Genomic DNA, 24,702 nt, shown 5'->3' on the forward strand with positions numbered 1-24,702 from the left:
TTTGCTTTTGCCAGACTGTCTGCTCCTCACCAGCCGTGTTTCTGCAGAGCAGTAGCTCTTAAACCACAGTCCAGTACATATGGATATTTCTAGATGGGTTCAAAACAGCACTTTGGAGTTCTGTCTCTTATGGAAAATACCAGATACTTCAAAGGAGGTTCTATACCCTTTTCCTTCTAAAGCAATCTATTCTAGGCAGATAAAAGCTGGTCTGTTCCCAGCAATAAGAAATTGGTGTTCCTTATCCCGATCTTAGTGAGGCGACTTGGAGAATGCTGGTATGAGTTTTCCATCTCTTGGCTTCTTTTTGTTGTGTTGTTTTTGATACAGGTAGGTTGTGGAAAAGGGAGTCAGGAAGATGGGAGTTCTTGATCTACTTGTTTTTCAAGCTTTGCTTGGTCTTTGGGGCATAGTCCGTTTTGCATAGAAATCAGTAAGTGTCCTGTTAGTAGTAATATAACCTATGCCTTTCATAAAGCTAAATATAAAGTCAGTCAAATTGTTGTGTCCCTTGAAGTATCTTAATCTCTTGGGACTCTATCCATTCATGATTTGATTTACTAATCCTGACGTGTCTCACTGAAACAGTAAACTCAAACCATTGAAATCAAATTCCAAATAGTCTTAGTGTTAGGGAGGGAGTCTGGGCTGTACTATTGCACATAAAGTGCATTGCCTTACTTCTACATCATTGGATTCTTCTCTCACAGGATACCAAGGTGTTGCATAAGAGCTAGTAAATTTGTGTGTTATCCTGTTCTTAACACTTCACGTAGCCAGGCACCCTGGTCCAAGAGAGAAACCTTCTGTTACAAAAGACAAGGTTAAGTATCTACGAGCTACAAGAAGAATGAAAAGTGTTGCAGATAAGTGTCATCTAGAATTTCTACAATTGACCTATGTTAGGAACATGTTTAAATTTCATTGGGATTATTTTATTTTGTAACTCAAGTATTTAATCCCATATATGGAAGGTAAGACCAGATATTTAAGAATTTTTCCGTTTCTGCTTTGATCAGTAATTATGAGTTACCTCTTCACTCTCAGTGGAAGGAGGGTAAAACAGATTATTCAGTATCTATTATTGCAGGGGTTGCTACATCTCAAACAAAAGCATCTATGCTGACTATTTTGGGAACAGAGTACTTCATTCAATGGCCTTGGTTCTCATGCATTTTTTCAGTTGCACTTTCAGGAAGGTATATGGCCCAAGGCTGAGAAGAGAGTTTAACAAGTATTCTCCAAGTGACTAAGTTGCAGGCCTCTGCATGTCCTCAAGTGCTTATATTATAACTCAAAGAAATCTTTGAAAGTGCTAATGTTGTGTAGCTGGGGTATAGTTTGCTTGAGCTGGGAACCTGTTGAAGATAATGCTGTTCCAGCAGTGGACTCTTGTAGATAGACAGTCCAGCATTGTAGACAGGAAGTCTCTGAGTGACAGGATAAATATGTGGGAAATATGTTTTGGTGAAAAACAGAAGAGAGCCACAGGCTGTGTTAGGCAGTCTTTTGTAAAGATGTAAGCAGACATTGACTTCAGCTAACAGTGCAAGTGGGGTAACCAATAATAAAAGAGGATTTAGAGAAGGTGTCAGAAATAGTGAATGGTTGATCTACTTCTTTCCAAGCCAGGGACCCTCAACTTTGATCCAGGATATCTTGTCCAGAAATATAAGCATGAGCACCATATTTAGCCAGCGTGTGCTGAGATGCACTGGATGACAAGCTGTCTCTTGTGCATGTGCAAAGGGCATTTGTGCAAATCTGGATGGTACCAGGCAGCCTGGGCAAATAGTCAAATAACTTTATTATTATTGTCATTATTTCCACTTGCAAAAAAATTCCAGTTGGAAGAGTGGCTATGTCAGTTAAAAACTTTGGTAAGTTGTGGTCTGGGTACAGGCCTGTATCATACCTGGCTGTACTAACGTATCTGTTACAGTACTGATGTAGCAGATTTTAATTGTTCCTTTGAATGAAATGCATATAATGGTATCAAGATTTCTTCCGCTAATTAGACCTACTAAGAGCTTCAGCTGATCATGTTTCTTAGTATTGCTGTGACTGAAGCTAGTTTGCATGTATTTGTATACAAGTGAAACAAGAACTCATCAGCCTCTCATGGAGTAAATTTCAATAACATCTTTCAAATTCAAAAGTACTAGAAATATGTCTTACCATATCTGTTGCAGTCATTGGTTTGCTTCTGTTTTTTCTTAGTCCTTTGTCTTCTGCCTCTGTTGGCTCTTATACTGTAGTTTAGATGTCATCGGTTCTACATTGCATTTTTGCAGAGGGTGTATAAGAAAGTCTCTTGTAAACTGGTGAAGAAAGTTGGTTCAGAGGTGCATTATTCTGTTACAGAAAGCACTGGAAAGATAAAAGGTGGATATCTAGTGTTCTGTACCTTATCCCTGGTTGATCTTGCCCATTTGTGCAAGTTCAGTTATCCTTGTGGATGACAGATCTTACTGTTCAGAGGTGTTTCTTTACTGTAGATTTTTAACCCCTTTAAATCTAGCAAACTGAACTTGCATTCTTTCAAGCTTTTTCTTATCAGTTTGTCACCCTGAATTAGCTGGGTGTTTGTGTGATGACTTGCATAGTTGGGTTGTATGTTCTGATGCCCTTCAGTTTTGAGCTGCTACGCCACAGCACTTACTTTCTCTGGCACTTCAACTTTAATTTTCTTATCAGTATCCTGTACAACTTTACCCTCCTGATGTGTGTGTGCTTCTTGCATCTCACCTGTGTCTGTTGCCCTGTTCAAGCTCCCTATAGCTGGGGATCATGAAAAACTTTTCATGACGCCCTGTATTTTTGCCTGTGCATGCCCCCTTTATTTCCTTTAAAATGGATCTGTTGCAAGCTTTGTCTGACCCCTCCTTACATCCATTGTGTATGCTTACTTGCTGCCTCAGCTCATTTGTAAAACAGATTTATGGGATGTGATTGTGAGGGATAGGTCTCTTGCCTGTTTTGGGAAGCCATTTCTTTTACTTCCTGCCTGAGAAGTCAAGATTGATTATGCTTGATTAGTTGTCTCTTAGAGAGAAATATTTTAGTGCGTAGTAGTGTCAGAATATCTCTGTGGTTGATGTTTTGTTTTGGTTTTTTTTTTTCCAGTAAGAAAGTGTTAAGTTTAAAAATAGGTTAGCGATTAAATTCTTATCAGCTGAGTGCAAGTGGCAGCTATGTGTGTTATCTTAGGGATCTCCTTTATGCTATTGAACGCAGTTGACATTTCTGTGTGGTGGAAGGGAGGCTTGCAGTGGCTACAATGCATGTGATTTTAATCAAACTTCAGGTGTTCAAATAGAGATTACAGAGCAGCATAAAATCTTAACTATTTCTGAATGTATCTAAGATTTACCTAGCTAGCAAGTTAGTTACAGATCATAATAAACAAAAACTGGTTTTGACAACTTAACTTACAGAGCATTGATCCTCTCTCTCATGGGTAGATGGACCCATTTAAGCTTGGTTCAGAAGTTTCCAGAGCATATCAAACATGACACGTGATCTAGATTTCCAGATCTTTACTATTTTGTTTTTAATGATGGAACTCTTGTCTATATAAATATGTTATCTTTTACTTTTGTGATCTGACATGAACCCGCATATCTGGTATGTCTGAGGTCATGGAAGGCCAATATTTGCTGGCTACTTCAAGATGCAGGAGCTTCTAAATGACTTTTCTGCTGGCTTGCTGGGAGCTTTGGGCTCTTTCTTTAGTTTCCACATCACCAAAATGGGAGTAAAATATACTTTAAAAAATGCATTCTGAGAGACCTAAATGAGTAAACATCAAAATTCAAACTGTTTCTCTTCTAGCTAAGAAGTAGTTTAAGCTAATTCTGTCTTTTTTTTTCTTCTTTTTTTCCTTTTGTTTTTTTTTCCAGTTGGAGTGCCTCAAGCTCATTGCCTCTCAGAAATTCACAGACAAGCGCATTGGGTATTTAGGTGCCATGTTGCTGCTGGATGAGAGACAGGATGTCCATCTTCTTATGACCAATTGCATCAAGAAGTAAGGGTACCACCTCTCTCTCCATCAACACATGCTTTGAGGTTTCAGGATCTGAAAGTACACTCCCGACAGTGATACTTTGAGTACTTCAGTTTTTTTCCTTTGTGTTAGAAAACTGGTATCTTCAATCTGTTGTATGCTGTTGACTGTGCAAGACTGTTCTAGTATTGTACTGTATTGGAAGATCCTGTCTGGCTTCCTTAAAGGGAAGAGAATATAAAATTGCATTGGTCCTGAAGAGATGTATGTGGCAAACAACACTTCATGTAGCTACTGTTACAAAATGGTAGTGCGTGTTTCTGAAGGTCATGTTATGATAAATAAAATGAGGAAGGTGAAGTGACCATAGTAAGCTGCTCAGCCAGTGCAGAAGACCTCCAGTTGTTGTAAAGAGCTCTCTTCCACTTTTGTAAACTAGTTATCTTCCAGCTTGCAGTAGGAAGGAGCCAGGCGAGCAATAACGCAGCATCAATAAAGGTCCATGCACCTTTTAAATACGATTGAATCAGCATGTTTTTGTAACAGTTAAAACTCTGTAGGCTGGACCGGCCATCATGTGTCACAAAGTCATATGTATTGCTGCAGCCATGTTGTCCTGTGTTATTTACTTGACTACTTCTGATGAGCTCTGAAGAGTTGTCTGACTTCAAGGATCAAGGCGTGTATTGTGTTTTCTTTTAAGGTTGGCATAACAGTCCAGATGAATGGTTTTCCTTGGAAGCAAGGCAGCAACTTGGGATGTGCTGTCTGCTTGGCATCTTGCTGAAATCAGACAAGAGGGGATGGGAAAGAATTTATTTTTTTTTTTAATTTTTCTTAATTTTTTTTCTCTCAGCAAAATGCCGTTAAACTGGGACTGTTTTACATCATAGTTTAGTAGATCATGATTGGTGCATTTCTAATAACACTCTTTTTCAAGGTGGATGGGAACAGGAGTGGAACAACTGGGTTCTAGTTGATTTATCCAAATGCCTGCTTGGTTGTGTGTGGCGTGTCTGTTTTTATTATTATTTACTTTTAGAACATAACTCTCCCAGATATTAGCAAGTAAAGTATTGATTTTCAGTTAGACTGTGGCCTCAAAGTGCTTGCAAAGAAACTTGACAAAACTGCAGGCCTCAGGATCTGCTAACTTGGGACCTAGTGTCCAGGAGAGAAGAGACATTCGGCTAAAGATTTTTCATTGAAATGTCATACCTGTGAGGCTCTTCCATTAGAACTAGGCTGCTAGGTTAACACCTCTTTTTGATCGTTTATGCTAAAATGAATTTGTGTGGTAAGGGTATAGTGACTTTGAACTGGGAATGGGTCAGACTGAAGCTCAGCAAAACTGGTGGACAGCTTCCCACCACCTCAGTGGGTTGTTTATTGCTTTCTCCTTTGCCTTCTGTATCTACCACTTTGTCTTGCTTTTATCTAGACATTAAGGTATTTGATTTGTGGCATTGTCTTTCATTATTTTATCGCAAGACCTAGATTTTTGATACAAAAAATGTGAGAACTCTTTTGAAGTACATACTTGCTATACATGCAGCTATATGTAGCTGCCAAAAATTTGTTAAAGAAAGGAAACAAAAAACAACCCATTTAGTGGCATGTGCTATCTGTTCCTTCATCTGCATGTTGCCATAGCTGCTTGATGTTACAACCAGAATACTGTTTCTTGCTTTTCTGCATGTTGTGTGCCTTTGGTTACATACCACTTGTTTCCCCAGCTGTCCCATCACGCAAACCCCAGCTCCCCTCGCCTCCCAAACCAGGAACCATAGTTTTTACTTTCTTCAACATTGAATCCTGGATACTGTGGCGACATGAGTACCAAATAGTCTGATGGAAAAGTAGCGTAGAAATCAGTTTTGAAGGCTGTTGGTATTGCCATGTGGAAGCTACATTGTCTTGTACTTAGTGTGACATTGGAAGCTGGCCTCATGAGTAGGATCTACTGTTAGGTGGTTTAACTTCTTATTGACCACTTTTCGCAAGTTCCTTAGGCATATGAATAGTTAGTATTGCTAAACAAAATTCCTGTATGGATTATTTTCAAGGTGTGCAAATGGTGGGGTTTGTGATTTTTCCTCAAGATAGAGGATATTTTTATGCAGATGTTTATATACTGCTGTCATGGTTTGGCCTCAGTCAGCATCAAAGAACCACACAGCCACTCACTCACCTCCCACAGCCGTGGGAAAAATCGGCAGAAAAAGGTAAAACTCGTGGGTTGAAATAGTGTAATTTAACAGAGCAGCAAAAGGGAAGAAGAAAGAAAAACAAGAACGCGATTACAGTACCGCCGCGCAGCGCACCGACCGGACCCGCACTGCTGCAGCCCGCCCCCGAGTGGCGACTGACCCCCAGTCCCCGGCTAGCTCCTCTTATAGCCGGGCATGGGTCACGTGGGATGGAATGCTTGCCTCCCCTGCCGGCTCCTTGGGGAAATTAACCCCATCCCTGCCGGAACCAGGACAACTGCTTGGTTTGTAAATGCAGAACCTAAAGCTTCTCCATGTGTAAACTGGGGCAACCCACAGAGTCACTGCCCGACTATACTTGATGTTAGGTTCTTTTCTGCATGAAAGTTCCAAAATAAACATTTTGGCTTTACTTTAGAAGTTTCGACGGAATTCTGTGTGGTCTTCCTTCTTCTCAGCTCAATCCCTAGATGCCCACCCAAGGGTTGTAACCGAGTATTTTATCTTTATAATTCTAAGGATTCTAAGTAGAATTAGTAGCAAACCCTGTGGTATATGCACTCAAAGCTGCTGTTGTTCCTAATGCATGCTCCCATATGCAGAGAATCTCGAGAGTTCTTCTGGGCCATGTGTGAGCTGGTTAGATGACTGTATATATAGATGCCTTTTCTTGTGTGTTCAGGTTCTCTGTGTGCATGCTGATTGGCTTTTTTTTGTTCTCCTTTACAGTGACCTTAATCACAGCACGCAATATGTGCAGGGGCTGGCACTCTGCACTCTTGGCTGCATGGGCTCCTCAGAAATGTGCAGAGACCTTGCAGGAGAGGTGGAAAAGCTCCTCAAAACTTCCAACTCCTATCTTAGGAAGAAGGTACTTCAGGGAACTTTTGAATACTTTGTTATGGATTAAAACTCAAGATTGATTGGATACCTTGCTAATATCTGGAATATTAGGTGGCTTGTATCACACTGGCTGAGTATTTTCCCAGTATGCAAGATGGAGGTCAAAACTCCCTGTGTCTATGGCAGGAATATGTGTAAGCCTCTAAAAGACAAGCCTCCAACAGGTGAGGCAGTTGTTTCTGTTTTGATACTCTCTACCTTCAGGTTATTGATGGTGACGTGGACACCTGCCCATTCAGATATTAATCCCAAACTTCTAGTCACCAGTTTCATTTCTATATCTTCTCAGATAAGTCCAGAGAAACTTTGACTATGAGCAGCAGAGGCTGATATCTGAAGATTTCAACCTGTTTGATCTCTTCTGTTGATAATGACGACAGTAGTATGTGAGATAGAAAGGTTATGGGCTTGAAATAGACAAACAATTATAAATTGTGTTGTTTCCATAGCAAGTGTGCCGTAGCATCTGCAAAGTGTAGTCACACTTGTTCTTCTAAATTTATTTGTTAATTCTTGGGGAGGGTGGGGTGCAGTAAGATTTAGGAAGAGATGCATTGTTGCTTTTGTCTGGTGCTGGATCTAGAGAGAGATTGGAGAGAAAGCAATGCTAAGAGGTATTGCTGTGTTCTGGGAAGAGGCCCTCAGTGCGCTTGATTCTCAAGCAGCTGCAAAGAATAGTGTCTCCTGTTGCATCTGCACCCTAGAAGAAGTAGGCAATTTTTTTTGCCGTATACTTTTGTTTTTCATAGGACCCATCACCTCCAGGAGGAAGTTATTTTGTGGAGAAGGAGATGATATTCAGGGGAAAGAAAATGAGCCGTAAATTTGACCTAAAATTTCATTATTTGCTTCCAATGCATTATCCCCTCCGTAGCAACAGTAAGACAGACTGAAGTAGCCCTGTTAAAGGCAGAGCTGCTTTGCAGTTAATATCACTTCTGAAGTGAATAATGTAAAAATGAACCATTGCTAGTGAGAGTGTTACTTTGTAGCTCAGTGCCTTTTTTTTTTTTTCACCCCCCTCCTCGCTCATGGTAGTTTTACTTAACTCTTCTTTGTGATGCTGTTTAGTATCACTTGTAGTAGCAAGATGGAAAAATGTACCGTAAACTTTCCAGGCCTTTGTATATCATTAAATTTGTGATAATTCCCACTGTACTAGATGTTCTCAAAACATGTATCATTGTCATTACAGTATGTACTAACAGAGCTGTTTTTCCTATATAGGCAGCATTGTGTGCTGTTCATGTCATTAGAAAGGTGCCTGAACTCATGGAGATGTTCCTGCCAGCCACCAAAAACTTGCTGAATGAGAAGAACCATGGTAATATCAGAGACTCTACTTAGCAAGGCTATGCTATTCTTTATGGGGTGGTGCGCTTGCTACCTAAGCCTTTTGTTTGGAAGGAACTATTGAAGTGTGTTTGTATTTTTCATCCCATTTCTATGCAGTGAAAGCAAATGTCATTCAGAAGGAAGGGATGTGTATGACTCTGCTAGTCAGCAGAACTTTTACATGCCGTAGGTGACAAAAGGAACCAGTTTTTTTGTTATACTTCAGAGTGGGTGGAATGGGAATGTTTGGTGTTGTTTTTTTTTTTTTTTTTTTTCAATACACTGCCTAAAAGGACTCTAAAGTGCACTTTTTAGGGTTTTTTCTTCTTTGTATCTTTTCTTAGCATAGCACTGTAAGATTCTCTGGCATCGTTTTAGAAAGCGTTCCCAGGACGTCTGTCTTCAGTGCTGTTTTTCATCAGAACTATATCATAAAACAGATTCTCTCTTTAGTGGTCATGTGAGATTATTCTGTTTTGATACTTTCTTGCACAAGTGATTCTAGAAGGCTATTTAAAGAGAAATACTAATATTAACACCTTTACTAATTTGTATCAAGCCTAGTGCTCACTTCCTAAAGTCTTAGTCCTGTGCCATATCTGCAATGAGCATATGCCTTAAGAAAATACATGGATGGGCTAGGAGTTTTAGAGTAGAGGCTTGCAGTGCTGAAAACCCATTACAGGGGGAAGTTCTGTCTCAAGACAGGGTAATTGTAAGTTCGACAGTGCTAATGGGTCACAGTAACTTCCTGAGAACCTATTGTTTCCTTTTTTTCCCTGAATGTATTGTAAACCTTTGAGGTACAGGGCAGTTTGCATGTGGAATGTGGTTCATGTGTGTGCAGCTCATTTACCTTGATTTAAAACATGATGATCAGAGCATTTAGACCAGGCACTGCTTCAAATAGGCAACAGATAGGCAATGGTCTGTAAGACTCTTTGTCAGTAAGTGATGTCTATGTGATCCAACTTGGTAGCATGAAATCCTGTTTTATGCAACCCTAAAAAGCTGAGAGCTGTTCCGTTCCTTATGTTCCTTCTTTAAAGATGGGAATGCTTCTCTTGGAGCCTTGGCCAAGCAGAGTATTGAGTCTAAGTTCACCTGAATTCAGGAACCGGATCATACTTTCTGCTTTCCTCCTCCTTAAAAATCAATATCTCCTTTCCAGTGGTCTTAGCCGTGGGCTTTGTGTTCAGCTTTCTCTAAAGCAGAATATATATGAAACCCTTTTAGCAGCCTCTTGGGAGATCTTGGTGATAAGTAAGCAGTGTCAGTGTTAAGACAGCTGTGACACGAGCTTTATAGATAGATATTTATGTACTTCAAAACAGATTTTGGATAGAACCTGCAATAGGTCAGACAGCTGCATAGCTTGTGGAATGTAAATGTCATCATCCCTGCAGAAATCGTTGCTTATTAAGCAGGCCTCTAGTCTCTTTCTGAGTCAGGAGCTCTCCAGCACATTTTTAACAGCTACAGAAAATAAGTAACTGAAAAAGTTAGCATCTGAGAAGGATTGCTATGGTACAGCTGAATGCAGATGTAAAATAATGCTTGTTGTTGAAGTTTCATGCTTTACAAGGTTATAACTCACTAACAAGTTATCTAGCATTGCCATCTAGTTAAATGGTTTGTAAATTACGTGCCTTTTCTAACTGTTTTCAGGGACATGTTGAGTGGGCTTTGTGAAGGCAGGGCACACAGCAGCTGGCTGCCAATGCGCAGACTCTGACTCAACCAAGCAGTCTGTTGTAGTCTTTTTCGAGACTGAGTTCTGAAACCTTCTGAGGAAGACTCAATTCAGGTCATGTCAGGTTTGCTACCGTACCCAAATCAGAAGAGAAAAATCAGGAAGTGTGAGGAACCCAACACCGACAATGCAATTAACACGTTGTCCTTCTATAGTACTATGTTTGTATAGAATCATAGAATGGTTTGGGTTGGAAGGGACCTTAAAGATCATCTAGTCCAATTATGTCTGTTGCCATCTGAATGTACATTTAGTGTGTGGGTTTCTGCAGACAAAGTCCAATTTCTGTCCTCCTTTGGCCTTTAGTTGCTGCTTTAAGACATGAGTTTATTGCTGTCTGCATTCCTTTGGGCACAGCTGCAAGTGCAAATATATTTTGGGGTAGATATGTTGGATTCAAGAAGAATATTTTTCAATCATTTACTGTTGTTTCCTTATGATCTTTGTCACATGTCTGGAGCCAATGAAATGATGTTAAATGTAGATGCTTTTTTCTTCCCCCCTCCTTACCTTTAGGTGTTCTTCACACATCAGTTGTCCTCCTCACAGAAATGTGTGAGAGAAGCCCAGACATGCTTGCACACTTTAGAAAGGTAAGTGTGAACTGATGATATTGCAGAGTTAATATTCATGGTTTTGTTTGTAGTGGATTGTGGTGGTTTTGGCGTTTTTACTCTTAGTCTCCCTAGTGAAAGCAGTGTGCACGTCTTTTAATAAAATCCTTAAAACTATTTGGGTGAAGAATTTAATGATACTGTCTGCTTGTTAGCAAAATTGTTTAAAAAAAAAAAAAACAAAACAAAAACAAAAACAAAACAAAACCCCAAACGTTAAATTTGGGAGTTTTGTGTGTATCTAGCCCAAATCCCCTTCAATAAGTGGGTAAGTTACAAAACATCAGTCTTAAGACTGTTCAGTGTTAAATTCATCCTAAAATTAGATTTAAAGTGTCCTCTTTGGTGTTCTCTTAGGGTTTTCCCCAGTCTTTGTAGCTAATTGAATAGTGACGTGGGCATCACAAATGTATTAAACATAAAGAGGCAAAGATGAAAAATGGAGGCTTATACCAACACTTGAATGCTTTAATCACAGCCACACAATTTCATAAACTCGGGTCAAAAATACCAACGGAAGTTCTAGTTCTATAGATACCTCATCCCTGGTGCGTGCTGTATTACATCATTTTCCATCTTAACTTACGGGTTTGAAAGTCCAAGTCACTGTTCTTCCTCTGGTTAGGAATGTTTGCTTCTCCCCTCGCCCTCCCCCAGCATAGATTTCCTTATGCTGTTTGCTATAATTTGTTGTGCAATATTATCACCATATGAAAGACTACCAATACAAAGGCATCTGAAAATTTCATTGATTATGTCATTCTGACTTCTTGGTCAAAGAAGAAGAAATTGAACAAAGCTGGTAAAGCAGAACTGGCTGTTTGCTCCTCTGAAAGTCTTACAGGTGCTTATTTACTTGCATGCCCAGTTTACTGTTTTTCCTTGGCTTGTCTATATCGTTAGGGATTTCAAATAGTACATCCTTTGATGCACCTTAGCATTTTGGCATGCATCTTCCCTTGCCCTGATTGTATATGTCAGAGCAGGAATGAAAGTGGGACTAGGGTCATCTGGAAGGTAGCCATCCCTGCTACTAATTGCTCAGTTGGTAGTCGTGGGAAAAGACCAAGAGCTGAGTCCACAAAATTAAGGTACTAGGTACATTCTTTTCTAGCCATTTCTTGTAGTTGTTTATGCTGTGAATGGTATAACATTGTATAAATGGATCTCTCTCTAATGCTTGCTTCGTCTGTTTTGTCCCTCTTGTCTGTTTGGAATCCTGCTGTGTGTTAGAATGAAAAGGTAAGAGTTAATTCTTCTAGTCGGTGCATGCTTGCATTGAATCTGTAGATTTTTGCCTGTTGTGAGGCAGTGCCTCTTAATGCCACACTTGTGATTGATGCCACATGCTTAGATCAATTGTACTTGTCTAATACTTTTTGTGCGCTGGTCTTTTCTTGTCGCTAAACCTCTGTACCCATGGCAGCCCTGAAACTCAGTTGTGGCCTTCTCTGAACATGAGCCTGCTTTCCTCAAGTGCCTTCTCATTTGAGGAGTATTTTAGGGAAGATTTTTTGTACCTATGCAAATTGTAGCCCTGGGCTTTCTTCTTATGACAAACTGGGCTTTGTGATTTGCCTGAATCATGGGGTAACTTTGAGTGGTTGGCAAAAGGGAGCAGGAGAGACAGTTACTTATCTGCCAGTAAGTGGGCTACTGTGCTGCAAAGAGCTACTGAGTACAGCTGCACTGTTGATATTTTTCATGGGTATAATTGGACTACAGAAGATTGGGGAGGTGGCCCTCAACCGATCTCCATGGCTGTAATGTTTCCCTTTGTTTGTCCCAGCCCCACTCCTGATAACTCCTGCATGTTAGAAGGCAAAGAAGATGTTAATCAGGGTTCCAGGAATGCTCCAGCAGGTCACTCCACTTGTCTGTTAATCTGTCTTGAGGGAAGATGTTGCAGCATCCTTTGGTTTCCTCTTTAAGGCAGATAATGGGAAATTCATGGTTCCTTTTGTGTGTTTTATGAAATGCCCGTTTTCAGAGGAGTATGTAATTCCTTAAGAGTGAAGGTAGGAATAAAGAGATATGCTGGGGAAATGCAGCTGGTTTTCTTCTTGCACTGTACTACGAATATCCAGGACTCTAGTCCAGAAAACATTGCCCATTTTGTATGTCCACATGCAGCTGTTGTGCTCTATAAGTGGTTTTGGCACCTTCTGCTACTGTCTGTTCTGAATCTGAAGCACCATCTTGATTTGATGTCGTCATAAGTGGCACCCTTTCTATAAGCAATCTCTGGCTAAAAATATAGCATGAATTCAATCCCTGACTCATAGTAGGCGTACGTGAACGCAGGTGCAGCCCATCTCAAGGACGGGAAAAATTCTTAAGTCTTAAGAGTGAATCATTAGGATGGGTTTTGTAGAGAACATTTTGATAAACTGTAATTGTCATGCATGGAGTTGAGAGAAAAAATGATGCTGTCCTGGTGCTAGCTGTGCTTCAGGAATGAAAAAATCCACTTAGTGCAGCCACCATAACACCTCTGTCTAGTCTGTCACCTCATCTCCAGCCAGTGTCTGGATTATTTTAATAATACCAGGACTGAGAGGGATAGAAAAAAACTTTCTATGGAAGAAATAAAGCTTGTAGAGAGCTACATCTCCATGACATCCACCAGGTGTGACTTTTCTCTTACAGTTCAATGACAATTAGTCCAGTTTCTGTCTTTCAGCCTTAAGATTTTTCATAGGATTTGTTGGAAATGAGCTTCCATTTCATTCCTGAGACTTGTTACTCATAGCTGCTATGAAGGTTTTTGGAGATAAATAGTGAATTCTGTTATAGCTTGACTGCTTTAACAATTGACTTACTCTGCCCTAAATTGATTACTTGCTTGGCATCTGTGAGATGCTACAGAGAAATTCTATCATGGTTCCTCAGAGTTGCCCGGACAGATGAAGTGCATCACTAAAGATGCCTAAGATGGAGGGAGTTGAACCAAACGTTTGCAAATAGGTAGTGTTTCTTCAAAGCTCTTGAAAGCTAACTTATTCCTATGGGTAGATGTCTACTGGGAGACCAATGCCATCAATATCTAAGGAATCTGAAGTGCTTCTGAAAGTTTTTTAGCCTGCACAGCTGGAAAGAGACTTTAAAATATCAACAGTGTAAGTTGATACGATCTTGTGCTCCCAAATCTGGCATAGTAGCAGTGCTTCCATCAGTTTCTCTGCTGTTATGCGGAACCCTTCTGACAGTAGCGAAGCAAAGAATTTGTTCAGTGTAGTATTGCTGCTCTTGTTGAGAACTTTGGGGTGAAAAGGAGGAGAATATACCCTGAAGCTACTCGTGGGGAAGAAGTATTTTAACAGTAGAGCCCTGGGGGAAGGCTGGAGGGAAATCAATTCTCTGTCCTATTTGGAAACTCTTGGAGAGGAAGCAGATCACAAAGCTTTTCTTTCTAGAAGCTAAGTTGGATGCAGTGTCAAAACTTGAAGGAATTTGTAATAATTTACTCTAATCATAGCAGTACAGTACTTGAAAAGATCAAAACTCTTGGCTATGCCTGATGCTTCCATGGAGATGTATGCTAAAAATTAGTCAGGAGCTAATGTAAAGCCTCAAGCGAAGTCCTGGAATTATACCATTTTAATAGTCCCAGCACATCCCCTTTTCATGAAGAGAGGAATTTAAGGTGGTATTTCCTCTTGGGTCTCAACTGCCAAGCTCTGGTAGATTTAGTACTTTAAAGATACGATATGCTGATCAGGCCTCAGCCTAACAGTTTCTAGTTGTGCCCCAGCTAAGCTGTAGGTATCCATATAACATCAGCTCTAGGTGTACAGGTTGAACTTTGTGGAAGAATCCATAGACTGACTTGCTTTCAAATACAAGATTTGTTCTTGGACCTGTACTTCAAAGCTGGCAGGGGGAAGGAACAACACCCTAACAGGACAACTCTCTTCTTCACAGCTTGTTCCCCAATTAGTTCGTATTCTGAAGAACCTTATCATGTCTGGATATTCACCAGAGCATGATGTGTCTGGGATCAGTGACCCCTTTTTGCAGGTAAGAACTGATGCAAGCAGTGATTGATAGCTTTAATTCTGGTGCTGTTTTGAGACTTGGGTATGATGAAGTGGTTACCTCAGGGCAGCTGTGTTGATTTTAAGATTTTGTCTTGTTAGAGCTGATTGTGTAAATGCTCTTCACCTACCTTAGTGAAGGACACCTGCCTTAGTTTAAACAGCAGTTGTAGTGCCTTATCATAGTATGTGAAGCTGTGACAAAAGGGAGAGGCAGCAATGCGTGTTGCTCTTGCAGGGCTGAGCCTAGAGGGTAGTAGTGGGGGTACTCTTAACAGTTCTGGCTAGTGGGAAGAAAATGAACACAGCATAAGCCTGTTCTTGTTGGTAAAGTTCTTATTAAAGATAAGCATTTTGCTTAGGAATGGAAATCAGCAGCTTGTTTTGCTTCTTTGTCGCTCCTCAGGAAGTGTACTAGGCATTTCATGGTCCCCATGTAAAACACTGCCATCCAATGAGATTTTCTTTGCTTTGTTTTGTCAAATAGGTACGAATCCTGCGGTTGCTAAGAATTTTAGGACGAAACGATGATGATTCTAGTGAAGCGATGAATGATATACTTGCACAGGTAAGGTCTGCAAAATTGATGAGCAGCTTAAACTTTCTCTTTTGGTTTCTTAATTTGGATTCAGCAGCACTGGTGAGGATACAGCTGCTTGCTATGCTGGAGTGAATTTTGCTGCAAGAGGCGCATGTTCATAGGTGTGATGCTTGTTGGCTAGCGATTGGGTGGTTTCACTGCCTGTTCTGCAGAGCAGCACAAAAGGGATCTGTTCTGAATGCATTGGAGTCGCTTATTTTGCTTCTTTTCTCCAGGTTGCCACTAATACAGAAACAAGTAAAAACGTGGGGAATGCCATTCTCTATGAAACTGTGCTGACTATTATGGACATAAAATCTGAGAGTGGACTGAGAGTAAGTTGCCTTTGCTGTGGCCCCTTTTCTTTTTTTTCTAGGCTTATATCAGAGTAATTTGTGTAGAGGACATGAAGCAGTTGTTTCACCCAAGCATAGTTCTGCAATTGGCTCTAGATAAGATTGTAGCCCCTTCAGAAAGTGGTGATGTTATGTTTTGTTTTGTTTTTTAATAACAAAAATAAAACCCCAAAACTTCCTGCAGACTCTTCCCTTGGGTGCAGGAGGGAGCTTGTGCTGTGTTTGTCTTAGCTTTTTCTCTGCTTAGTCAGCTTCTAGAGCTCTTTATGTTATGCTTTTGGCTAAGAGCCACAATGGTAAGAACCACCAGCTTTGACATCTTGCCTTTAAAATAATCTTGAAACAATGAAGATGACCAGCAGCCTTTTTTGATCTCTGACCTTCCCTAACTCTTTCTGCAGGTGTTAGCCATTAACATCCTAGGCCGTTTCTTATTAAACAACGACAAAAATATTAGGTAAGTTGTATGAAGTGTGTTTCAGCAACATCCAGTTTAAAATGTGTGAGAAGCAATTACACAAAGATTATGCTGAAGTAGAGCTTTCCAGGAAACCGTGTTGGGAAGTACTGTTGTTGGGCTTAGTATGACTGTCTGGCTTGCTTTCTTCCTTCTTGGTGCATTCTTTTCTCTGTGAAAATCTTAACTGTAGCCCTGCCCTTGTTGATGAGTCTGGGTCTATGATCTAACTCTTAACATGTGATTTCTTAATCTAATCAAGTGGGTTTTTTCCAGTAAGCTGTGAATCTCCTGCCTTTCCCCAACTGGTCTGTGGTGATATTCAAATCAGAGTTGTCATTGGAGATCTGAAAAATTAGGCAAAGGCTTTTTTCTGATTGTGTGCTTTTGTCAACAAGAAAGTTTGGTTGTGCTTTGGTCACTATGAATCTGGAAATGGAATTGCCGCAACTGCTAGAATGAAGTCCCATCTCCAGGCATTTTGATTGTGAATCATGGTATCGGTAGAAGACTCTAGCCTTGGGAGTTGCAACTCAAGCTAGTTTGACTGCATGATCTGTGGAGGTTTAATCTTTAATTGCCTTGTCTTTTCGAAATCTTTGAAGACTGGACAACTGACATGAGCGCCACAATTGGGACAGGTGCTTGTCCGAGCAGCAGGATGTTGTTAGGCATGTTACAGTTCAGTATGGTAACTCACCTTTGAAAATAGGCCAGGCAGTCCCCTGGAAGATTTCCATTCACTACTGAGTACAAGAAAACCCTATTCTGTTGCAAAGTAAGACTAAGTTTTGGAAGGTGTGAGTGTCTGTGCATAGAAATTAAATGCCTGCTGTCAACTATTTATTACTGAATGTTGTGTCCTTATCCCAGATATGTAGCTTTGACGTCATTGTTGAAAACTGTGCAGACAGACCATAATGCAGTACAGCGGCATAGAAGCACGATTGTGGACTGCCTGAAGGATCTGGATGTCTCCATTAAAAGGTAATTGAAATATCAGTGAAATAGACTCTCGAGGTTGACAGCCTATGAAAAGTGAGCAGGGCATAGGGGAAAACGACAATAATCCTGGGGAACTGTAAGTGAGACAGACTAGTATTAATGCATAGTATGGTTCATACTTCAAATAAGGTAATGAAGGTGTGCGACCACCTTCTTTAGGAAGCTGCTTTTACATTTTTTGCATGTTGGATTGGAAAAAAAAGGTTTTCCTGTTTGCCTGATTTTTTCCAAAATGGAGTCTCAGTGGAGATCAGATTGTGTGCTCACAAGATGGAAAGCCTTCATAAAGTATGATCCTAATCAAAGCTACTCTTGACATGCTCCATGTTGCTTTTCTTTCCCAGACGAACAGGCAGTGCCATGTTGTCTTGAAGCAGTGTTAAGACATCCAAATAATTTCTTCCAAATTAAATTTGATTAGGCAGTGGTAGAATTCAGACTTACTTGATTGTTCAAATAATTTGCTTACCATGTCCTGTTATGCATTCTTGGTGTTCGTTTGTCATTTAAATAGTGGTATGTTGCTACTTCTCTGAGCAATGGGAGAGCTTGCAACCTTACTTCTCACTACAGGAAGACTTTTTTTCTGATACTCAGTTTAAACTACTTCTTTCTTCTCATTACTTCAGTTATGTTCCTTTTATTCATGGTAGTAACTTTCTCCTGTGTCTGTCAGACACTAATAGATACTCTTGAATTGTTTGATCTCGCTTTTGCCATACCTATATGGAATTCTGCTTTTAATCTTCTAAATTGCATCTTTCAGCCTGTTGATTGCTTGCTCTTTCTTTCAGAACTCTCTTCCTCATCATTAAGTCTTTCTGTAATGGGTGGTCTGAGCTCAGTGCAACATATGACACATCAGTGATGGGGACAGTTGCATCCTTTTTGCATCTTGTGGAATTATACTTTCAAAATTGCTTAATCTCTCTTTTTTCATTTTGTCAGACATATTCAATACATCATAGATACCCGTTCTGATGGGTATGAATTTGAAGAATGCCTATCCTTGAATCAGATCTAGATTTTTAACAGCACCGCTCAGTCTAATATGTACAGAATAGGAAAGAAATTGGATCTGTCTTGCTTTTGAAACTTAGTTTTAACTGGTATGTAATAGGTATCATGTAATCTATTTTTACAGTTGCAGTCTATCCCAAAACACACATTTGTATCTTATGCTGAGCAAGTCAGGCTGCTGTTGCTGCTTGGTGCCAGAAGCAGCTTGAGGTTAGGTTGTGGAATAGCAAAGCCTCATCTAGGTTTTGGATAGAAGGCAACAAAGGCATTTTATTGGTACCTGCTAGGAAAACATAGGTATGCTACAAATGATAGAGCTTCATGTCTGAGTGCTGTTGGAGGATGAAGCCTTTGAGTGATCCATCAGCAGAGCATGATGTTGCCGTGCTGACACTCGTGCTGCTGACAATGCACTGTCTTCATTGAAGCAATATATTGACTGACTGTCAGAGTCCCCAGGTAGCAAGTTTCAGGGGCTGGGATTTGAGGGAAAGACACGATACCTGGTTTTGGTTATCTGAAGCATGGCCTGTTGTCATCATCTTTTAACCATTGCAGCGCATCTTTGGTCCATGTAGTGCAATTCAGAATGGCATTGCCATTTAATTGAAGTCTTTTTGTCTGTCTGCTTAATGTGATCAAGCTACATGGTTAGGAACTTCATGACAGAAATGAGCTGTGCAATGTGATTGAAGGTAAGCAATGTGTGTTGAGATAAAGGCCTGATGTTAAGATTGCAGAGCACCTCTGTGCACCTGGAGTATTGATATATCTGCTGTAATGTGACTGTAAAGTTAAACATAAACGTATAAAACTTGTAACCCAGTAGGGTTAGGTGTAAGGAGTTTGGAACTGATTGAAGGGATGAAAACAGTTCTCGTAATGGTTAAGGTCTTCAACCAGCCATGGATCTAGACGATAAAAGGTAACTAGTTATGTATTTCCACCCTAATTCTGAACAATTCTATATTTTCTAGGTCCCTGGGTCTTAGTTGGGTAAAAGGCAAAATAACACATTTACAGTTCACAATTCTGTAGAAATCATTCTTATTACAATAATAACTAGGGAGATGTTGAGAAGCAGTGCTGTCTAGATGCTTTCAAATTCTTAAGAACAAATAGCTTGTGCCCAATACCAATGGATTGAGTAATGTGCCTGGTCCAAGTTGTTAATATTTCATGAACACTGGGAAAATACTAATCGTTCAGAAAAAATAGCTTTGTCCATGTAGTGGCAGGTTGATAAGCTTGACACTGGAGCAAGACAGAATCAGTGGGACTGCTGATGGGTTTGCTGCCAGTAAATATCTGAAAAGATGACATCTCAACATTGTGATTTTAATGAAAATTGCTGGAGTTAAACACACATTGAAGTCAGATCTATTTGAAGAAAGTATATATTACAAAATAGACTTTAGGTCTTTTGGCATAACTTTAGACATAATCTGTTGCACAACAAGCAGTAGAAAATCACTGTACACATGAAATAGTTCAGCAACTGTCCAGATTATTTCAAAGATAACTGAAATGGAGGAAGCTTTTGATGTGCTATGAGGACCTTTCTTGAGTCTTTGAGTAGGCTATCCCAGTGACAAGCAGAGAATAAAGTTGCTGCTAGTATGAAGAGGATGCAACTTGGAAGTTTGGGTTGGGGATTACACCAAATGCTCAATTTTAAAGAATAGTCGGGGTTTAGTGAGGCTGTTTTAATGGATTTTAACATGACTAACTGCCAACATTGTACAGAAATCAGTCACATTTGAAGATAGTGGTCTTCATGCAAAAAATGTCAGAAGAACGGGAGAGCTGTGCTAGAATCAACTACAGAAGCTTCAAGTAGAAGGGCTAAGGACTGGCCTCTGACCTCTCAATGTATGCAACAAGGAATAGCAAAGAGCCGGTCCTCTGTCAAGTTGTGGTGTCAACTTGTTGAGGGGGAGGAATGGATTCTGGAAAAAGCACCAGGGTAATTTTGAAATTACCTGGTTCTAGAAATCTTACATAGTCCATCTGACAGGATACCATAAAGTTTATCAGTTAATACTTTGAATCTCTATTGTATTTGAATCTCTAATACATGGAGATGAAAACAGGTATCTTCTGGATTCCCGAAGCCGGAGAAAGCGTGTTGTAGCACGTGTTACTTATTGCAGTTGTGTGTCAGAAATGAGCAGCAAGTGATTACAAATACTTGGGCAGTCGGACCTTAACTCTGAGGGACTCTGGTTGCTGAAAGATATTTCTATCCTTTAGGACATCTAGATATGTGTTTCTAGAACACCCCACACCCCCACTCTCGCTTATTTTTTTGGGGGTGGGTATTTATTGTCTGCCCATGAATGAGAAAATACTGGTATATTTAATGTGCAAGGCTATTCTCATGGGGTTAATTAATGTTGCTATCTTGATTAAAAGGTAAGTGCGTTTGAAGAGCTGGACTTGTTTAGTTGTTTTACTTCACTAGCTGAAGATACTTCATTGGTTTCCTGTCTCTTGCCCCAGGCGTGCAATGGAACTGAGTTTTGCTCTTGTTAATGGGAACAATGTCCGTGGAATGATGAAGGAGTTGCTGTATTTCCTAGATTCCTGTGAACCAGAGTTCAAGGCAGACTGTGCATCTGGAATATTTCTTGCAGCTGAAAAGTATGGGGTCAATTTACTTGCTATTAATTTTTTGTACATCCTTCGATTTACGAGCATTTTGTGTGTTGTTCCTCCCCCTCTACACCCCAAAGAGAGAATATGTTGATCATCTCTTCTCCCTTTACTGATCTCTGTGTGGCTTGTCAGTTTTAACCCGCTCTGAGGAAAAGAATACACTAGTGTGTCCCATGTGGCTAGTCCTCTTATCACTAAACCAGTCTAGTACATTGATTTCTGCTGCACTTTGGAACAGGTATTGTGCTGACATCCTGGCCCTGCCCTCCCCTCCGCACACACAGATCCTCTCTGGTTAGTTGTACAAGTGAGATGATCTTGTTACTGTTGAGCCATTGTAATTAGCAGCTTGACTTTGAAGTATTGTATATGAAAGGTATGGGTGTGCTATATTATACAGACTTGTATATTCATTCAGCTTTCCATTGTTGGCATTAACACAAAAAAGTCAAAGAATGTGAAGTGATTGGTGTTTTGTTTGGGGGGGGGGGGGGGTTGTTGGTGTCTCCCCCTCAGAAAACAGTGGGCCAGGAAGTAACTGAATAGGGAGGTTCTGATAATGATGGGCTTCTTGCTCGTGTTGAAGGCTAGCAGTTACTGCTCTAAAGTGTTTCCTTAATTTTTTCAGATATGCTCCTTCCAAACGCTGGCACATAGACACGATTATGAGAGTCTTAACAACGGTAAGTGAAATTGCATCTCTTATGTGTGACTCCATAAAAAACTTTTTAATTCTGTAGGAAGTTATTCATCATGAAATTGGAGGTGGCTATAAAGGCTGACAGATAACAAATGCTACACTACACAGAGGAGGTGTACTTACATGGTAGTGACCCAAGGCAGCCTGTCAGAAATATGTAAACTAAGTAAATATGAACAACTCTTTTTTTGGTTTTTTTGGGGTTTTTTTTTGTTGTTTTTTTTAGAATAAATGTATGATTTCAGAAGCACACAAGAATACAGTGTGTGGCAGAGTTGTTTTTTTTTCCTACTGCAGTAATCACGTTATGTGCTAAGTTAGGACAGCTCTTGTGTTGTCTGTGAGTCTAATATACAGTGCTTTCAGGGGAGAGTGAACACAGGCTTAAGTGACTTACAAAGAGAAAAGGGGTGAAACAATTTCTTGGAATTATTCCAAGAGAGTTTATCAAAGCTTTTTTAATGAAACTGTATCAACAGCTTTCTAGTTCCTCTTTGGGTTTAATTATGAGTCTTGACCTACATGAATTTCTTAATAAACATCACAGTTGAGGTGGAACTGGAGTAGTGTTTTGGTAGACAGGAGGGAAGACATCTTGACAGCTTGGGTAGGCAGTGTGCTTCCTGAGGCAAAGGAGTGGGAAGAGATTTATTTTATCAGTATGAGTGTTCAAATTTGAGAAGATCATCAAGAAGCAAGTCTTGCTTGTGTGCTGTTTTGCCACCCTGCAACAGAGAAAAATAGATTCTTCTGAACTGAGAATTGATTTCCATTAGAAGGTTGGCTGTGAGAATTGCTCTCAGATTACTTCCCTCAATAAAGTAACTTCCTGCTCTTTGCTGCTAAAGAAACAATTTATAAAGCTGTATTCATGAGATGACTGCAGACTCTTAAAGATAAACATCCTTTTCAGTTTAGCAGACTTATGAGAACTAACACAGAAAGATGGCATCAGTCATCTTTGGCTACGTGGATTCTCACTTAGTTGGCCTAACTGGGCTCACTTAATTTCCTTTTTTTTGCATGCTCTGCTCTCAGTGCCAGAGGAGTGCCTAAACAGAACAGGTTTTGAACAGTATATATCTTCCCTTCAGTGCCAAAGCTGTGTGATTGTGTGTTGCCCCACATACTTTCCTGGCCTTAAAGTGGGCTTTGCCTCTGAGCTCTGCGTTTCTATCCTCTAACCAAATAGTGATATGCAGGCAAGTTCCTGGGTCCTGTGCTTATTTGGCGTAGAATCTGGCTTTGAGCAAGTGATTTAATAAGCTGCGTTCTGCCCCCTGGGTGTCTTTTGACTTCCGTTTAACAGAGAAGTTTTCTGTGTTGCTTTTTGTTCCTTCTGTAGCACAGGCTTCTTATGTCCACACTCTATCCTCTTGACAATTTCAGGATATCTGTAGTACGGATTTCTCTGGGTATAGTTGAATTCATTGGGAAAATGTACTGTCCTGCACTTTTACCCACCTGAGCCTGCTCAAAATCAACCATAAAGTACTTGGGGATGAGGAGATTGACTTTTATGTCCATGCACGTCAGGTGGCTTTGTGAAGGGTATCAGTAGATGCTGTGTGTTACTGAGAAGTCAGATAGTGAAACCTAACAACTTTTATTTGTCTCTTGAATACACAATTGTTCTTGCAGGCAGGAAGTTATGTTCGCGATGATGCTGTTCCCAATCTGATTCAGCTAATAACTAATAGTGTGGAGATGCATGCCTACACTGTGCAGAGACTCTACAAAGCCATCCTTGGTGATTACTCCCAGGTAATACAAAACAAGACCAGCTTCAGTTTCCTTGTTGTACTGCAATAAGCATGTTCACTAAGCATCTCAAAGTAAATCAACATCACACTGCCTAGCTCCAAGAGACAGATTGCAGAGGAGGCATGTCTTCTATAAGTTCATGTTCTTTTTATTTTCTCCAATTCTCTTAGGGAATTCTTGATTGAATCAAATATTCCCGTTTCTTCTGCTGTGGAGAACTTCTGTGGCTGGAAGGAGGGCTAAGCTTGCTCTGGGAAATGGTGATAGTTTAATTTGTTATACAGGCATCCATTTATCTCTGAGGCTTCTGATTTTTCTTCTAACAGCAGCCCCTGGTGCAAGTGGCCTCTTGGTGCATAGGAGAGTATGGAGATCTTCTGGTGTCTGGTCAATGTGAAGAGGAGGAACCAATACAGGTACAGCTTGGGAAAGAACAACTGTGTACCTGTCTGGTGCTGGAGCTGCTTGATGCTGGCTATGTGAGGGGAACGCTTGCAACGGATACTTGGTGTCCATGACGGTGATGGGCCCTGGACAGGAATCTCCTTCTCATGCTACAGGCATGGGCTGTGTAAACACGCACTGTCAGGAGTGCAGCTGCAATTGCCAGAGCGGTGTGCTAACCTAGCTTGTGGGGTATCTGCTAGGTATTTTGGTGATAAACCTGCTCTTCAATGTGTGGTACAGGAACCATATTTTAAAACTAATGTCATGAGATTTCCACCTAGATGCATCTGTCTCATACACTTTGAACATATGCTATAGGCTCGCAAAGATGTGGAGGAGGTACAGCACAGCCATTAAACAATAGACAGGTTTTTACATTATGCCCTGGAAGGCTTGCAGCAAAGCTTATCTGTGCCTCAGCCTAACCTTTCTGTACCTTTTCAGGTAACAGAGGATGAAGTTCTTGATATTTTAGAAAGTGTCCTGATATCTAATATGTCTGCATCTGTTACACGAGGCTATGCTCTCACGGCCATCATGAAGCTTTCCACAAGGTTCACCTGCACTGTCAAGTGAGTTCTTATTGATGTTGTACTGCATAGGGCTTTGGTGCAAATATGCTGGCATCAGTTGTCTTCAGTAAAAGTGTTCCTTGGGCATCTTCTGCTTCCATGGTTTACAATAGTCATCTTGTTATTTCTGGGCTTTTACAGTCCTCCTTTGTTTGCAGGGTGGAAGACTTCCACTGATTTGTGTTTTCCATGTGAATGTCCTCTACTGTGTAGGGACTTAATCTATGTTTCTGTTGCTTGAAAACTCCTTTATGGGGAAGATAAGTCCTTACTTTCAGTAGACTG

At 40.4% G+C, this 24,702-nt stretch overlaps 1 protein-coding gene across 1 annotated transcript in view; it reads left to right on the top strand.

Annotated features, from left to right (window-relative positions):
• The window catches only part of AP1G1 (adaptor related protein complex 1 subunit gamma 1), a 38,002-nt gene that overhangs the window by 482 nt on the left and 12,818 nt on the right, over positions 1-24,702 (top strand). Inside the window, exons 2-15 of the mRNA XM_082489526.1 lie at positions 3,903-4,027; positions 6,946-7,087; positions 8,347-8,443; positions 10,724-10,800; positions 14,746-14,841; positions 15,346-15,426; positions 15,675-15,773; positions 16,196-16,251; positions 17,125-17,238; positions 20,779-20,919; positions 21,563-21,617; positions 23,276-23,398; positions 23,725-23,814; positions 24,290-24,417. Coding sequence (XP_082345652.1) covers positions 3,903-4,027; positions 6,946-7,087; positions 8,347-8,443; positions 10,724-10,800; positions 14,746-14,841; positions 15,346-15,426; positions 15,675-15,773; positions 16,196-16,251; positions 17,125-17,238; positions 20,779-20,919; positions 21,563-21,617; positions 23,276-23,398; positions 23,725-23,814; positions 24,290-24,417 — 1,424 coding nt within the window. The remainder of the gene's footprint in view (positions 1-3,902; positions 4,028-6,945; positions 7,088-8,346; positions 8,444-10,723; positions 10,801-14,745; positions 14,842-15,345; positions 15,427-15,674; positions 15,774-16,195; positions 16,252-17,124; positions 17,239-20,778; positions 20,920-21,562; positions 21,618-23,275; positions 23,399-23,724; positions 23,815-24,289; positions 24,418-24,702) is intronic.

Source organism: Vanellus vanellus, assembly GCF_965231255.1.
Source record: "Vanellus vanellus genome assembly, chromosome: 12".
NCBI lineage: Eukaryota > Metazoa > Chordata > Aves > Charadriiformes > Charadriidae > Vanellus > Vanellus vanellus.